Genomic DNA, 19,827 nt, shown 5'->3' on the forward strand with positions numbered 1-19,827 from the left:
TTAAAGGGGTATTCCAGGCAAAAACTTTTTTTTTTATATATATATATATATATATATATATCATCTGGCTCCGGAAAGTTAAACAGATTCGTAAATCACTTCTATTAAATAATCTTAATCCTTCCAGTAGTTATTAGCTTCTGAAGTTTTCTGTCTAACTGCTCAATGATGATGTCACGTCCCGGGAGCTGTGCATGATGGGAAAATATCCCCATAGGAACTGCACAGCTCCCGGAACGTGAGTCATCAGAAAGCAATTAGACAGAAAACAACAACTCAACTTTAGAAGCTAATAACTATTGAAAGGATTAAGATTTTTTAAATCGAAGTCATTTACAAATCTGTTTAACTTTCCGGAGCCAGTTGATATATATAAAAAAAATGTTTTGGCCTGGAATACCCCTTTAATTCTGTGCCGTAAATCAGTCATGTGAACCCCGATGATCAATGCGACTTTTTTTAGGTTCATGACGGATGTTGTGTGTTATGCTCTATGAATAAAATGGATATAATATACATTATTATGATTATTACGGTATTAATAAAAAATAATTAATAATAATTGATTAAAAATAATAATAATAAAAAATAATAATAATTAAAGCCTAAATTAAAGCGCAACTGTCATGAAATCTGGGTGCAATAACCTGCACACGGCCTTTGTACTGTTTGCAGGTGGGGGGGGGGGGTATAGCAATGTTTTTACCTAATATTTGGCGGCTTTCATGACCCCAAAAAATGCTTTTGATCAAAGTACGCGGGGTACGCGATGCCCGGCCGCGCGCGTTAGTTTAGCTGAACGGCGCATGCGCTGGGACTTGTGATTGACTCACAGGTCCCAGCGCATGCGCCATTCAACTAAACTAACGCTCGCGCCGCTGTGTGTCATCCAGCAAGCGCTCGCTCCCGCCGCCGTCTTCCTAGTCAGTGCGCCTGCGCAGTGCTAGCTGGATGACACTCAGCGGCCCACATGTTAGATTAGCTGAAGGGCGCATGCGCTGGGACCAGGTGTTAGGTACGCGATGCCCCGCCGCTACCACGCCTATCCGACCGTCAGTGGCTTTGATCAAAAGCATTTTTTGGGATCATGAAAGCCGCCAAATATTAGGTAAAAACATTGCTATACCCACCACCTGCACACAGTACAAAGGCTGTGTGCAGGTTATTTCACCCAGATTTCGTGACCGTTGCGCTTTAACGTATCCCCTATCCACAGAGTATCCAACTGCTGGGACCCCCGCAATCTCCGGAACAAGCCCCAGCTCTTAGGGAGGAGCGTGTGTTGTCTACTGGCAGAAGGATGACACGCGCTCCTTTAATTTCTATGGGAGCGCCGGAGATGCCAAAGTGCTGTACTCGGTCTCTTCGGTGATTCTATTGAAATGAACATGCGCTACTCAACAATGCTGGCACTAGGACCATTGGGATTTCCGCGGCAGATTTTTCCACTGCAGAAATCTCGCCGTGTGCACGGTGCAGCAGAATCCAATTGAGAACAATGGGACTCAGGCCACACTCACACGACGGAAATTCTAAGTCTATAAGACACTTTTCGACTTACATCAGAAAAAGTGACCTCCGTTTCACACGCAAACCCCTGTGTGAAACAGCTGGTCACAAGACAGAGCACCAGGACCGGACCCCGGTGAATAGCAGAGGAATGGGGAGCACGGCGGCTGTTTAGCCTCAATCTGTTAATACCCCCACGTAGAATAATATTTACAGATGCAGTTTCCCTAAATCTACAATTAGAGATGAGCGAACTTACAGTAAATTCGATTCGTCACGAACTTCTCTGCTCGGCAGTTGATGTCTTTTCCTGCATAAATTAGTTCAGCTTTCAGGTGCTCCGGTGGGCTGGAAAAGGTGGATACAGTCCTAGGAAAGAGTCTCCTAGGACTGTATCCACCTTTTCCAGCCCACCGGAGCACCGGAAAGCTGAACTAATTTATGCAGGATAAGTCATCAACTGCCGAGCCGAGAAGTTCGTGACGAATCGAATTTACTGTAAGTTCGCTCATCTCTATCTACAATGTATCACTTAGGAGTGGACACACCAGGTTGGGGGTTAGATATTAGAATCCATATTTTTCCTCAGTCAACGCTTTAGAGGTGGCAATTCCATCGACCCTGTTGTTTTTGGGATTTGAATGCTCTCAGGTTGGGTTTGGCTGGTCCTGGACAAATCCTCTTTTGAAAACCTGATGTTTGGCCACGTATAGATAAAATGGGTAGAATCCACTGCTGGATCCATTAAATCAGTGGTCCCCAAACTGTGGCCCTCCAGATGTTGCAAAACTACAACTCCCAGCATGCCTGGACAGCCGCTGGCTGTCCAGGCATGCTGGGAGTTGTAGTTTTGCAACATCTGGAGGGCCACAGTTTGGGGACCACTGCATTAAATCATGAAGCTGATGCTGTCTGGGCATGATGGGAGTTGTAGTTTTGCAACAGATGGAGAGCTGCAGGTTTGGGACCCAATGGCCCTATAGTGCTGCAGGTTGGGGTGCATGGCCAGGCCCCAACTCTTAATGGGGTATTTTAAAGGGGTACTCCGCCCCTAGACATCTTATTTACTATCCAAAGGATAGGCGGTAAGATGTTGTGTGTGTTTTTTTTTTTTTTTTGTTTTTTTAAATGTTTTTTATTTTTTATATATAGAAAAATAGTGACAATATAGGGGATAAGATGTCTTATCACGGGGGTCCGGCTGCTGGGACCCCCCTGCGATCTCCGGGCCAGCACTGCGGCGTTCTGAACACGAAAGCCATTCTTGTGATTGATAAGGGTCCCTCCCCCGATCAGATACTCATCGCCTATATTCTTGTCATTTTTATATTTTTCAGAATACGGTCGCTCTTTTATTATGCGCAGATGACACACAAATGTCTCGCCTCTTTTTATAGTTGGGACTTTTTTTTTTCTTGTTTTATGACCCTATTCCTATAATTTGCCCTACTTAAGAGCCAATAAAACGTTATATAACCTAAATCAGTAACCTGACCAGATCCTCACTGTTCTCCGGATACGTTCTGTATCATTCTTCACTTACGTATTTGCAACGTTGAAATGGAAATAGTCACAAGAACACCTACGGTGCGTCCATCCTACAGAGCAATAGATGAGGGTTACCTCTCTTAAAGGGGTACTCCGGCCTTAGGCATCTTATCCCCTATCCAAAGGATAGGGGATAAGATGTCTGATCGCAGGGGTCCCGCCAATGGGACCCCCGCGATCTTGGTGCAGCACTTAGCATTCTGTGCCGGGCGCTTGCCCCAAGACATAACGCCACGCCCCCGCCATTCATGTCTATGGGAGGGGGCGTGACTGTCGTCACGCCCCCTCCCATAGACATGAATTGAGGGGGCATAGTGTGACATCACAGTGATGTCATGTCTCGGTCTGGGGGGGGGGCAAAATGCCAGGTGCTGCACAGAGATCGCAGGGGTCCCATCGGCGTGACCCCTGCGAACAAACATCTTATTCCCTATCCTAGGGGATAAGATGTCTAAGGCCGGAGTGCCCCTTTTAAAATTAGCCTTTTCCAGTATGAAATGGCTGATAGCAGAGAACATTACCTTATTATAGTCAGTGAATACATTGAGATTAGAGATGAGCGAACTTACAGTAAATTCGATTCGTCACGAACTTCTCAGCTCGGCGGTTGCAGACTTTTCCTGCATAAATTAGTTCAGCTTTCCTGTGCTCCGGTGGGCTGGAAAAGGTGGATACAGTCCTAGGAAAGAGTCTCCTAGGACTGTATCCACCTTTTCCAGCCCACGGGAGCACCGGAAAGCTGAACTAATTTATGCAGGAAAAGTCATCAACTGCCGAGCCGAGAAGTTTGTGATGAATCGCATTTACTGTAAGTTCGCTCATCTCTAATTGAGATCTGTGTTAGTTCTCATCCCCTACACTAGTGCCCCCATCTCCTGTGCTGTTCCTCTGTGTATAGGGATGTGTAGGTTTATATAGGTATGTACAGGTAAGTACCGATATGTATAGGTATGACAGATCCCTGCTGCTCCCGGTATAGTCCTCCGCCATGCTGTAATTTACAGTCTGTGGCTCTGTAATAAAGTCCAATTAAAATTCTTATGTAACTGGAGATATGAGAATAAATTCATTGTATTTTATTGGGGACAATCCTCTTATGTTCCCTGTGAGCCACGTCCCATATAAAACCAATAAAACTCTGACATGCTGCTGACATCTAGTAGTTGGATTTCGGGATTTGGTTCAGTTCATGGAATTAACCAAATGGGACCTCGGGATAAGGACCATGGAGCTTTAGAATATAGACGTACAGTGCCCACATAATATCTTAATACACCTGCCATACAGTGCCCACATAATATCTTCATACATAACTACATACACCTGTCATACACTGCCCACATAATATATTCATACATAACTACCATACACCTGCCATACAGTTCCCACATAATATCTTCATACATAACTACATACACCTGTCATACAGTGCCCACATAATATCTTCATACATAACTACCATACACCTGTCATACACTTCCCACATAATATATTCATACATAACTACCATACACCTGCCATACAGTGCCCACATAATATATTCATACACAGCTACATACACCTGTCATACACTGCCCACATAATATCTTCATACATAACTACCATACACCTGCCATACACTGCTCACATAATATCTTCATACATAACTACCATACATCTGCCATACAGTGCCCACATAATATATTCATACATAGCTACATACACCTGCCATACAGTGCCCACATAATATATTCATACATAACTACCATACACTGCCCACATAATATATTCATACATAACTACATACACCTGCCATACACTGCCCACATAATATATTCATACATAACTACATACACCTGTCATACAGTGCCCACATAATACCTTCATACATAACTACCATACACCTGCCATACAGTGCTCACATAATATCTTCATACATAACTACCATACACCTGCCATACAGTGCCCACATAATATCTTCATACATAACTACCATACACCTGCCATACAGTTCCCACATAATATCTTCATACATAACTACCATACACCTGCCATACACTGCTCACATAATATCTTCATACATAACTACCATACACCTGCCTTACAATGCTCACATAATATCTTCATACATAACTACCATACACCTGCCATACACTGCTCACATAATATCTTCATACATAACTACCATACACCTGCCATACAGTGTCCACATAATATCTTCATACATAACTACCATACACCTGCCATACACTGCTCACATAATATCTTCATACATAACTACCATACACCTGCCATACAGTGCCCACATAATATCTTCATACATAACTACCATACACCTGCCATACACTGATCACATAATATCTTCATACAAAACTACCATACACCTGCCATACAGTGCTCACATAATATCTTCATACATAACTACATACACCTGCCATACAGTGCTCACATAATATCTTCATACATAACTACATACACCTGCCATACAGTGCTCACATAATATCTTCATACATAACTACCATACACCTGCCATACAGTGCTCACATAATATCTTCATACATAACTACATACACCTGCCATACAGTGTTCACATAATATCTTCATACATAACTACCATACATCTGCCATACAGTGCCCACATAATATATTCATACATAACTACATACACCTGCCATACAGTGCTCACATAATATCTTCATACATAACCACATACACCTGCCATACAGTGCTCACATAATATCTTCATACATAACTACATACACCTGCCATACACTGCTCACATAATATCTTCATACATAACTACCATACACCTGCCATACACTGCTCACATAATATCTTCATACATAACTACCATACATCTGCCATACAGTGCCCACATAATATATTCATACACAGCTACATACACCTGTCATACACTGCCCACATAATATCTTCATACATAACTACCATACACCTGCCATACACTGCTCACATAATATCTTCATACATAACTACCATACATCTGCCATACAGTGCCCACATAATATATTCATACATAGCTACATACACCTGCCATACAGTGCCCACATAATATATTCATACATAACTACCATACACCTGCCATACACTGCCCACATAATATATTCATACATAACTACATACACCTGCCATACACTGCCCACATAATATATTCATACATAACTACATACACCTGTCATACAGTGCCCACATAATACCTTCATACATAACTACCATACACCTGCCATACAGTGCTCACATAATATCTTCATACATAACTACCATACACCTGCCATACAGTGCCCACATAATATCTTCATACATAACTACCATACACCTGCCATACACTGCCCACATAATATATTCATACATAACTACCATACACCTGCCATACACTGCCCACATAATATATTCATACATAACTACATACACCTGCCATACACTGCCCACATAATATATTCATACATAACTACATACACCTGCCATACACTGCCCACATAATATATTCATACATAACTACCACACACCTGCCATATAGTGCCCACATAATATCTTCATACATAACTACCATACACCTGCCATACAGTGCCCACATAATATCTTCATACATAGCTACCATACATCTGCCATACAGTGCCCACATAATATCTTCATACATAACTACCATACACCTGCCATACAGTGCCCACATAATATCTTCATACATAGCTACCATACACCTGCCATACAGTGCCCACATAATATATTCATACATAACTACCACACACCTGCCATATAGTGCCCACATAATATCTTCATACATAACTACCATACACCTGCCATACAGTGCCCACATAATATCTTCATACATAGCTACCATACATCTGCCATACAGTGCCCACATAATATCTTCATACATAACTACCATACACCTGCCATACAGTGCTCACATAATATCTTCATACATAACTACCATACACCTGCCATACAGTGGCCACATAATATCTTCATACATAACTACCATACACCTGCCATACAGTGGCCACATAATATCTTCATACATAACTACATACACCTGTCATACAGTGCCCACATAATATCTTCATACATAACTACCATACACCTGCCATACAGTGCCCACATAATATCTTCATACATAACTACATACACCTGTCATACAGTGCCCACATAATATATTCATACATAACTACATACACCTGCCATACACTGCCCACATAATATCTTCATACATAACTACATACACCTGTCATACAGTGCTCACATGATATCTTCATACATAACTACCATACACCTGCCATACAGTGCCCACATAATATATTCATACATAACTACCATTCACCTGCCATACAGTGCCCACATAATATATTCATACATAACTACCATACACCTGCCATACAGTGCCCACATAATATATTCATACATAACTACCATACACCTGCCATACAGTGCCCACATAATATCTTCATACATAACTACATACACCTGCCATACAGTGCCCACATAATATATTCATACATAACTACCATTCACCTGCCATACAGTGCCCAAATAATATCTTCATACATAACTACCATACTGCCATACAGTGCCCACATAATATCTTCATACATAACTACCATACAGTGCTCACATAATATCTTCATACAGAACTACCATACACCTGCCATATAGTGCCCACATAATATCTTCATACATAACTACCACACACCTGCCATATAGTGCCCACATAATATCTTCATACAGAACTACCATACACCTGCCATATAGTGCCCACATAATATCTTCATACATAACTACATACACCTGTCATACAGTGCCCAAATAATATCTAAATACATAGCTACCATACACCTGCCATACAGTGCCCACATAATATCTTCATACATAACTACCATACACCTGCCATACAGTGCCCACATAATATCTTCATACATAACTACCATACACCTGCCATACAGTGCCCACATAATATCTTCATACATAACTACATACACCTGCCATACACTGCTCACATAATATCTTCATACATAACTACATACACCTGCCATACAGTGCTCACATAATATATTCATACATAACTACCATACACCTGCCATACACTGCCCACATAATATCTTCATACATAACTACATACACCTGTCATACAGTGCTCACATAATATCTTCATACATAACTACATACACCTGCCATACAGTGCCCACATAATATATTCATACATAACTACCATACACCTGCCATACAGTGCCCACATAATATATTCATACATAACTACCATACACCTGCCATACAGTGCTCACATAATATCTTCATACATAACTACCATACACCTGCCATACAGTGCCAACATAACATCTTCATACTGAACTACCATACACCTGCCATACAGTGCCAACATAACATCTTCATAGCTTTTACACAGCTGCCATTCACTACCCACATATCTTCATACATAGCTACTATACACCCGCCATATAATGCTCACATAATATCTTCATAAATAACTACCATACACCCGCCATGCAATGCTCACATAATATCTTCATACTTGGCTACAGAAACACTGTCATACAGTGCCTAAAGATTAACTCCTTACTAAGCCACAATAATCCTGCTGTACAGTGTCCAAATACTAATGCCATATAGTGGTGGTATTATGGCTCATACAGTGTCCACAAACTCCCTCCATACAAAGCCACAGTAATGTAGTGCTGAAATAATACTGCCATACAGTGCTGGTATAAACACTTCTATAGTGACAAAGTAATATCTCCATAATAAGTAATGCTGCAATATAGTACCAAAATAATACTGCCATACAGTGCTAGTATAAACGCTTCTATAGTGACCAAGTAATATTTCCATAATAAGTAATGCTGCAATATAGTACCAAAATAATACTGCCATACAGTGCTGGTATAAACACTTCTATAGTGACAAAGTAATATCTCCATAATAAGTAATGCTGCAATATAGTACCAAAATAATACTGCCATACAGTGCTAGTATAAACGCTTCTATAGTGACCAAGTAATATTTCCATAATAAGTAATGCTGCAATATAGTACCAAAATAATACTGCCATACAGTGCTGGTATAAACACTTCTATAGTGACAAAGTAATATCTCCATAATAAGTAATGCTGCAATATAGTACCAAAATAATACTGCCATACAGTGCTAGTATAAGAGCTTATACAGTGTCCCGGTAATACTACACACTTTGCCCTTATCAAACCTTTATACTGCTATAAGAAGGTTCATGTCCTAGCACCATGCTGTGTCATCCTCTGTGCTGATAATCCTCTGTGCTCCTGTGGGGGGGGGGATTGATTCTGAATTACTGGAACAAACCCCCCCCCCCCCCCCCCCCCCGGACTACAGACAGGACTGTTCGCTGTCAGAGTGTTGTCAGGGGAGCGATGCTCTGAGCTGCCAAGACTTCGGCGCTGTTGCGGGGAACAGCGTGAAACCGACGGCACCAGGGACTGTGCGGATCCCTTATGCTTACTAATGGCCACAATTCCCTCATGTTCTTTATTACAGATGTAAAAGGGAGTTTATGGTTATTGTCAGATCTCTGGGACCCCTACCGATCACTAGAAATGGGGACCCTGACCTCCTAATTCTGTGGGAAGAACAGAAACAGCTGAGAACTGAACCTATAATATGTATAATAACATAGAAAGTAACATAATAAACCTCTATAACAGTGTTTCCCAACCAGGGTGCCTCCAGCTGTTGTGAAACTACAATTCCCAGCATGCCCGGACAGCCGAAGGCACACTGGTTGGGAAACACTGCTCTATAATGATATATAACAATCACAGAATATCTCTGTTTTGTATCTTTGTGTGTGTCTTGTATCTGTGTGTGTCTTTGTATCTGTGTGTGTCTTTTATCTGTGTGTGTCTTTTATCTGTGTGTGTCTTTTATCTGTGTGTGTCTTTTATCTGTGTGTGTCTTGTATCTGTGTGTGTGTGTGTGTGTGTGTGTGTGTGTCTTGTATCTTTTTGTATCTTGTATCTTTTTGTATCTGTGTGTTTTTGTATGTTTTGTATCTTTATGTGTTTTATATGTTTTTGTTTTTCCACCTCTCTCTATAGGGTGAGCGCTTCTCCAGCCCGGCCGTCTCTACATCTTCTACACTGAAGTGGAAGGAGACCTTGCTGAGCCGTAAGCGTCCGTTCGTGGGCAGGTGCTGCTACGTGTGCTCGCCTCAGAGCCGGGTAAGAGGTTTAGGACAGCTGGTGCGAGAGGAGATCGGGGTTAATACCAGTGTGCAGGGGGCAGCAGGGTCTCAGGGTTTATGATGATATATACAATACAGTACAATCTGCAGGTATCATGTTATAGAGCAGGAGGAGCTGAGCAGATGATATATACAATACAGTACAATCTGCAGGTATCATGTTATAGAGCAGGAGGATCTGAGCAGATGATATATATACAATTCAGTACAATCTGCAGGTATCATGTTATAGAGCAGGAGGAGCTGAGCAGATGATATATACAATACAGTACAATCTGCAGGTATCATGTTATAGAGCAGGAGGAGCTGAGCAGATGATATATATACAATACAGTATAATCTGCAGGTATCATGTTATAGAGCAGGAGGAGCTGAGCAGATGATATATACAATACAGTACAATCTGCAGGTATCATGTTATAGAGCAGGAGGAGCTGAGCAGATGATATATATATATACAATTCAGTACAATCTGCAGGTATCATGTTATAGAGCAGGAGGAGCTGAGCAGATGATATATACAATACAGTACAATCTGCAGGTATCATGTTATAGAGCAGGAGGAGCAGAGCAGATGATATATACAATACAGTACAATCTGCAGGTATTATGTTATAGAGCAGGAGGAGCTGAGCAGATGATATATACAATACAGTATAATCTGCAGGTATCATGTTATAGAGCAGGAGGAGCTGAGCAGATGATATATACAATACAGTACAATCTGCAGGTAACATGTTATAGAGCAGGAGGAGCTGAGCAGATGATATATACAATACAGTACAATCTGCAGGTATCATGTTATAGAGCAGGAGGAGCTGAGCAGATGATATATACAATACAGAACAATCTGCAGGTATCATGTTATAGAGCAGGAGGAGCTGAGCAGATGATATATACAATACAGTACAATCTGCAGGTATCATGTTATAGAGCAGGAGGAGCTGAGCAGATGAGATATACAATACAGTACAATCTGCAGGTATCATGTTATAGAGCAGGAGGAGCTGAGCAGATGAGATATACAATACAGTACAATCTGCAGGTATCATGTTATAGAGCAGGAGGAGCTGAGCAGATGATATATACAGTACAATCTGCAGGTATTATGTTATAGAGCAGGAGGAGCTGAGCAGATGATATATACAATACAGTACAATCTGCAGGTATCATGTTATAGAGCAGGAGGAGCTGAGCAGATGATATATACAGTACAATCTGCAGGTATCATGTTATAGAGCAGGAGGAGCTGAGCAGATGATATATACAGTACAATCTGCAGGTATCATGTTATAGAGCAGGAGGAGCTGAGCAGATGATATATACAATACAGTACAATCTGCAGGTATCATGTTATAGAGCAGGAGGAGCTGAGCAGATGATATATACAGTACAATCTGCAGGTATTATGTTATAGAGCAGGAGGAGCTGAGCAGATGATATATACAATACAATATAATCTGCAGATATCATGTTATAGAGCAGGAGGAGCTGAGCAGATGATATATACAATACAGTACAATCTGCAGGTATCATGTTATAGAGCAGGAGGAGCTGAGCAGATGATATATACAATACAGTACAATCTGCAGGTATCGTGTTATAGAGCAGGAGGAGCTGAGCAGATGATATATACAATACAATATAATCTGCAGGTATCATGTTATAGAGCAGGAGGAGCTGAGCAGATATATACAATACAGTACAATCTGCAGGTATCATGTTATAGAGCAGGAGGAGCTGAGCAGATGATATATACAATACAGTACAATCCGGTGACTGGTTCCCTTTAAAGGGGAACACCAACTGATCAGTAATGTAATGTATGTACACAGTGATCTTACCAGCAGAATAGTGAGTACAGCTCTGGAGTATAATACAGGATATAACTCAGGATCAGTACAGGATAAGTAATGTATGTACACAATGACCTCACCAGCAGAATAGTAAGTACAGCTCTGGAGTATAATACAGGATATAACTCAGGATCAGTACAGGATAAGTAATGTAATGTATGTACACAGTGACCTCACCAGCAGAATAGTGAGTGCAGCTCTGGAGTATAATACAGGATATAACTCAGGATCAGTACAGGATAAGTAATGTAATGTATATACACAGTGACCTCACCAGCAGAATAGTGAGTACAGCTCTGGAGTATAATACAGGATATAACTCCGGATCAGTACAGGATAAGTAATGTAATGTATGTACACAGTGACCTCACCAGCAGAATAGTGAGTACAGCTCTGGAGTATAATACAGGATATAACTCAGGATCAGTACAGGATAAGTAATGTAATGTATGTACACAGTGACCCCACCAGCAGAATAGTGAGTATAATACAAGCTGTATTCTTTTTCTAGCACTTTTGTGGAGACATAGGGGGAGACTTATCAAAACCTGTGCAGAGGAAAAGTTGCTGAGTTGCCCATAGCAACCAATCAGATCTCCTCTTTCAGTTTTCAGAGGCCTTTTCAAAAATGAAAGTAGCGATCTGATTGGTCGCTATGGGCAACTCAGCAACTTTTCCTCTGCACAGGTTTTGATAAATCTCCCCCATACTGTATAAATGCTGTATAATATCTCTGTTGCTTTATTACAGGATAAGTTTTATAATCCCAGTATTCCTTCCTTGGGCCTACGCAATGTTATCTACATCAATGAGACCCACACGCGGTACGTTCCATTACGTGAAAGTCGCTGCTCCTTACATGACTAACGCTTAATTATTTTGTTTTGTTCCCCTGAACGTTAAATCCTAAAATCTGTATAGCCAAAAAGTGTAAGCAAAAAAAAATAATAATAATAATAATTTTACCGTGTATGTTACTTTAAAATTGAAATGTTTTACTTTGTTGTACTTTCTGTGCTGCTTTTACTTTTGTCATTTATTATATATATATATATATATATATATATATATATGTGTATATATATATATATAATATATGTATATATATAATATATGTATATATATGTGTATATATATATATATAGAAAATATGTATATATATATGTGTATATATATATATATATATATATATATATATTTATATATATATATATATATATATATATAAAATATATATATTTTTTTTAAATAATATATCGATACATTTTCTTTCCAGTGTAAATGTTGTTTCAGTAACTCAGTCCTTGACCGTCTGGAAGCAATTGTATAGGCGATGACATTCTCTGTAAATATTAACATTTCATAATGTAAACTGTACGGAGTTAATAATTACATTACATTGTCTCCCAATCTGAAGTTGACATTTGGGAGATTATGGATTTGACCGGGAAAACCCACATTGTTGCCAAATGTTCTATCAGTTTATGCAATGGAGTGTTGCCCAACCAGTGTGCCACCAGCTGTTGGCTGTCCGAGAGTTGTAGCTTTGCAACAGCTGGAGGCACCCTGGTTTGGAAACACTGCCTTTTAAACTGCTGGCTTTTGCAGTATGGTGCGGATTATAGTGTATGCTCTGTGTAGGGGTTTCCAGCTTTCTTTGTTTCTAGTCAGCTAAAACAAAGGAAAGCGCTCCATAGTGTGATAACGTAGGTGCATATAAAGATGAACACAAATTAAAAGTGCTCACCCTCAGTGGTTGTACTGGACCGAGTTCAACAATGGAAAAGCATGTAAGTGATCAGTAGATCAGGGATCCAGCAGCCGCTCCTGGGATATACAGTAAACACAAAAGGACCTCCAAGACACTCAGGATCAAGCAGGGCGCATGGAACTTGGGTGAGGTAAGAAAGGTTTATTACCATCAATGCAACGCGTTTCGCGGAAAACCGCTTCATCAGGCATATGCCTGATGAAGCGGTTTTCCACGAAACGCGTTGCACTATGGTTAATAAACCTTTCTTACCTCACCTGCGTTCCATGCGGCCTGCTTGATCCTGAGTGTCTTGGAGGTCCTTTTGTGTTTGTTTCGAGTCAGTCCTGGCATGCTGGGAGTTGTAGTTTTGCAACAGCTGGAGGCACACTGTGTGGGCAACACTCTCTCAAAGACTCATTTCTTCTTTAAATAGTCACTCTCATTAAAACAAATTTTTCCTATTGCACTCATTATGGTAAATGAAAAATATTTCTAATATACTTTGTTTAAAAAAAAAAAAAAAAAATAATAAGTTTTCTATGTTTTATTTTATTTATGTTTAAAAAAAGCTCAAGAGCACATTGTCCCCCCATCTTATACACAGACTTAGGACCGCGGTCCAAACACAGAAAGTGCAGCCTAGAGTGCTATGGGGGGGGGGTCCAACCAACAGCATATGGCAGTTATGTGTGAGAGGAGATATGATTGGATGAGGCTGGACACACCCCCTCAGCACTCCAGGCTGCACTTCCTGTGTTTGGACTTCGGTCCTATGTCTGTGTATAAGATGGGGGAAAATGTGCTCTTGAGCTTTTTTTAAGCACAAATAAAACATAGAAAACATTTTTTTTTAAACAAAGTATATTAGAAATCTTTTTTATATACCATAAGGAGTGCAATACCAAAAATTAATTTTAATGAGATTTACCCTTTAAGAACTAAAGCCCAATTCACACACAGCAAGCAGAGATATTGAACAATATAGTAGCATTAGGTGGACTACAAATGGTTGAATTATTCTGCAACTCTATGGTGCTATAATGGGGCTGTATATTTGCATGTTAGGTGCTGTATATAACAGTGTTCTTTGAATGTGGTTTGGTGGTTTCGTATATGGCAGTATTGTTTTTTTTTTCTATATGGCAGTATTACGTGGGCTACATATGGTTGTATTTTTTTATTTTTTTTTCTGCAACTATTTGGTGATATTATGGGGATTGTATATGTTAGTGTTATATTGGCACCATATGGTAGTATTATGTGGGCTATATATTCTAGTATTTTGGAACCATATGGCGGTAATATATAATATATAAATATATATATATATATATATATATATATATATATATTATAATATATATTTATTTTCAATGCAAATAGATATATTGCACTATATGGTGGTATTATGTAGGCTGTATATGACAGTACAGTATTATTTTGTTTCGGTATAATGGTATTATGTGTGCAGTATATATACTATTATGGTTTTATATGGTGGTATTATGTAGGCTGTATATGACAGTACAGTATTATTTTGTTTCGGTATAATGGTATTATGTGTGCAGTATATATACTATTATGGTTTTATATGGTGGTATTATGTAGGCTGTATATGACAGTACAGTATTATATTGTTTCGGTATAATGGTATTATGTGTGCAGTATATATACTATTATGGTTTTATATGGTGGTATTATGTAGGCTGTATATGACAGTACAGTATTATATTGTTTCGGTATAATGGTATTATGTGTGCAGTATATATACTATTATGGTTTTATATGGTGGTATTGTGTAGGCTGTATATGACAATATATTTTTGCACCACCTGATTATGTGTGCTCTATATGGTAAGAATATTTTGGAACTATACGGTATAAGCTATATCGTGCGTAGTCTGCATATGGCAGTATTATTATGACACTAAATGACGGTATGATGTACGTATGATACTGTCTGGCAATAGCGCGCAGAAGGTGCCTTGCAGCCCGCGGTCCCATTTCCCATAAATCCAACCCTACCTTTTCTATAGAATAAAGAATCCTGATAAGAGGAGAGGTGACGGCCGCTCGCTGCCTGGTGCCGCCGGTTTATTCATTTACACAAGGCAGAGCCGATCTATTACATAAGAATCTCCAACACTGGAGCAGAGGAGACTGATAATACAGGGAGGGGACTCCGACCCCTTATATAAAACCTCACCTGTATGTCTGCTTTATTTTACTTTTATTATATTTTTGTAATTTATATATATATATATATATACACACACAGTGACCCCCCCGACTTACGATGGCCCCGACATATGATCATTTCAACATATGATGGCCTCTCAGAGTCCATCGTATGTTGAAGGCAGCCTCGACATATGATGCTGCTGTGTGTTGGGGCCATCGTACAAACAGCTATCTGACAGCGCTGACAACTTCACCACCTGACAGATAGTTGTTTAATGTGCCCCGTTCTGCCTCCTGTTACTCACATGTTGTCCTGCTAACTCATACAGGCTTCCACTGTGAGCTCCGTGTAAGCCCCGCCCCCCCGTGCAGCCATAGCCAATAGCCTGTAGCATCTTGCTGCAGGCATCCAATGAGCTGCTCCCCTTCCTTTCCTATAGAGCTGTAGTCGGCAGGATCGTAATGGAGGACATTCTGTCCCCCCTGAAGGTATTTAAAGAACTGTACAGTACTGTATGCGATGTCACACATCACATACAATACATATACACACTATACACCCCATACATCAATGTTTCCCTATCAGTGTGCCTCCAGCTGTTGCAAAACTATAACTCCCAGCATGCCCAGACAGTCAATTGCTGTACATGCATGCTGGGAGTTGTAGTTGTGTAACAGCTGGAGGCACCCTGGTTTGTTAAACACTCCCCATACACTCCACATACAATGGTCATCCCAGAACCAATTAGCAGTTTTCCATAGAGATATGTATTCAACATACAATGGTTCCGAGGCCCCAGAACCAATTACCATTTTTACATAGACATATGTACTCGACATATGATGGTTTCAACATATGATGGTTCTCCTGGAACCAATTAATATCATATGTTGAGGGACCACTGTATATATATATATATATATATATATATATATATATATATATATATACACACAGTGGTCCCTCAAGTTACAATATTAATTGGTTCCAGGATGACCATTGTATGTTGAAACCATTGTATGTTGACACCTGAACTCTATGGAAACCTGGTAATTGGTTCTGAAGCCCCAAAATGTCATCCAAATATAGGAAAAAGTGAGGATTAAAAATAAATAAGTAGATGACTAATATAGATAAAGCAAATCCTTACATATAAAAGTAATAAAGATCTGCTGGGAGCTGTAATCACTGTCTATTTCAGTGTTTCCCAACCAGGGTGCCTCCAGCTGTTGCAAAACTACAACTTCCAGCATGCACGGACAGCCGTTGGCTGTCCGGGCATGCTGGGAGTTGTAGTTTTGCAACAGCTGGAGGCACCCTGGTTGGGAATCAATGGTTTATGTAGAGGACAGGAGCTTCTTCGGGGTCCTATACAGTACACACAGTGTCCCAAATGGAGCCGCCCTCACCTGGTGTCCAAAAGAGCAGCTAACCCTGGTACAGGTAAGGAGTAGTAAAGAACTTGTAGTTCAGACAGCCGGTCAGTGCATGCACTTCAGTAATACAGGGGTTTTACCAGTAAATGCCCATTCTGATTGGTCGGTTCCTCCAGTTGTGACACGTTTCACAGATCTGGACTGTCTGTAGTATTGTATGATGAGTCTGGTTTCAAGTTATGATGGTCCAGAAAAAAACATTGTATGTTGAAATTATTGTATGTTGAGGCCATTGTAAGTTGAGGGATCACTGTGTATGTGTATATATATATATATATATATATATATATATATAATCCAAATGAAAGCAGCACCTCCTGAAAATAATGTAGTCGGGTGCTCGCCCTTGAACCTCGGTGCTCCGGTCCGTAGTAGATATAGATCAATGCAGGCAGCACACCAAAATCAGTGCAAAATTCAAGTGTTTATTCCAAGGAAAAGAGACAACGTTTAGGCGATCTCACACCGCCATTTTCAAGTAAATAAACACTTGAAAATGGCAGTATGAGATCGCCGAAACATTGTCTCTTTTCCTTGGAATAAACACTTGAATTTTGGTGTGCTGCCTGCATTGATATATATATATATATATATATATATATATATATATATATATATATATCTCTTATAGAGAGAGAGATCGAGATCAATGCAGGCAGGTGGTGATCAGGTGGTGCAAAAATATAATATATATATTTATATTATGCAAAGCAGCTGATCACACCACCTTCTCAGGTAGCGTGCCCTAAGATCAGCTCTGGCTCCAGTTACCAAGTCTCAGAAACCGATTGGGATTTATGCCAGAATTCTCCCCAGAAGGGAAGAGGTGTGATGAGCTGTTTTGCATATTCCTTACCCAGAAAGCCTACGGAATGCTAATGGCCTTTTTGAATCTCCGTTCTACACCGGAAGCGGTGCTCCTCCCTAAGGAGAATACCTGCCCCTCATATTTATACACACACAGTGGGGTAAAAAAAAGTATTTAGTCAGCCACCAATTGTGTAAGTTCTCCCCCTTATAAAGATGAGAGGCTGTAATTATCATCATAGGTTATAACCTCAACTATGAGAGACAGAAAGAGAAAAAAATCCATAAAATCACATTGTCTGATTTTTAAAGAATTTATTTGCAAATTATGGTGGAAAATAAGTATTTGGTCAATAACAAAAGTTCATACGTTTTCTGTAAGCCTTCACAAGGTTTTCACACACTGTTGCTGGTATTTTGGCCCATTCCTCCATTCAGAACTCCTCTAGAGCAGTGATGTTTTGGGGATGTCGATGGGCAACACAGATTTTCAACTCCCTCCAAAGGTTTTCTATGGGGTTGAGATCTGGAGACTGGCTAGGCCACACCAGGACCTTGAAATGCTTCTTATGAAGCCACTCCATCTTTGCCCGGGTGGTATGTTTGGGATCATTGTCATGCTGAAAGACCCAGCCACATTTCATCTTCACTGCCCTTGCCAATGGAAGGAGGTTTTCACTCAAAATCTTACGATACATGGCCCCATTCATTAATTCCTTTACACGGATCAGTTGTCCTGGTCCCTTGGCAGAAAAACAGCCTCAAAGCATGATTTTTCCACCATATGACATTCTCCCAATACTCTTCTGGATCATCCGAATGCTCTCTAGCAAACTTCAGACTGGCCCGGACATGTACTGGCTTAAGCAGGGGGACACGTCTGGCACAGCATGATTTGAGTCCCTGGCGGTGTAGTGTGTTACTGATGGTAGCCTTTGTTACTTTGGTCCCAGCTCTCTGCAGGTCATTCACTAGGTCCCCCCTTGTGTTTCTGGGATTTTTGCTCACCGTTCTTGTGATCATTTTGACACCACGGGGTTGATCCCCAGATCAAGGGAGATTATCAGTGGTCCTATATGTCTTCCATTTTCTAATAATTGCTCCCACAGTTGATTTCTTCACACCAAGCTGCTTGCTTATTGCAAATTCAGTCTTCCAAGCCTGGTGCAGGGCTACAATTTTATTTCTGGTGTCCTTCGACAGCTCTTTGGTCTTGGCCATAGTGGAGTTTGGAGTGTGACTGTTTGAGATTGTAGATAAGTGTCTTTTATACTGATAACACATTAAAACAGGGGCCATTAATACAGGTAAGGAGTGGAGGACAGAGGAGACTCTTGAAAGGGGTCCTCCACTGGAAAACATTTTTTTTTTTTTTTTAGAAACTGGTGCCAGAAAGTTAAACAGATTTGTAAATGGCTTCTATTAAAAAAATCTTAACCCTTCCAGTACTTATCAGCTGTTGTTCTTTTCTTTTTGAGTTTCCTTTCTGTCTGACCACAGTGCTCTCTGCT

At 40.2% G+C, this 19,827-nt stretch overlaps 1 protein-coding gene across 2 annotated transcripts in view; it reads left to right on the forward strand.

The window, feature by feature from the left end:
• Positions 1-19,827, forward strand: part of GPAM (glycerol-3-phosphate acyltransferase, mitochondrial) — a 77,858-nt gene that overhangs the window by 213 nt on the left and 57,818 nt on the right. For both annotated transcript variants that reach the window (XR_008846159.1, XM_056529646.1), the window contains exons 2-3: positions 10,137-10,259; positions 12,889-12,962. Coding sequence is in view for 1 of the 2 variants with exons in the window: in XM_056529646.1 (XP_056385621.1) it covers positions 10,137-10,259; positions 12,889-12,962 (197 nt within the window). In the remaining variant the exon portion in view is untranslated. The remainder of the gene's footprint in view (positions 1-10,136; positions 10,260-12,888; positions 12,963-19,827) is intronic.

The sequence above is a fragment of the Hyla sarda genome, chromosome 7, assembly GCF_029499605.1.
Source record: "Hyla sarda isolate aHylSar1 chromosome 7, aHylSar1.hap1, whole genome shotgun sequence".
Lineage (NCBI taxonomy): Eukaryota > Metazoa > Chordata > Amphibia > Anura > Hylidae > Hyla > Hyla sarda.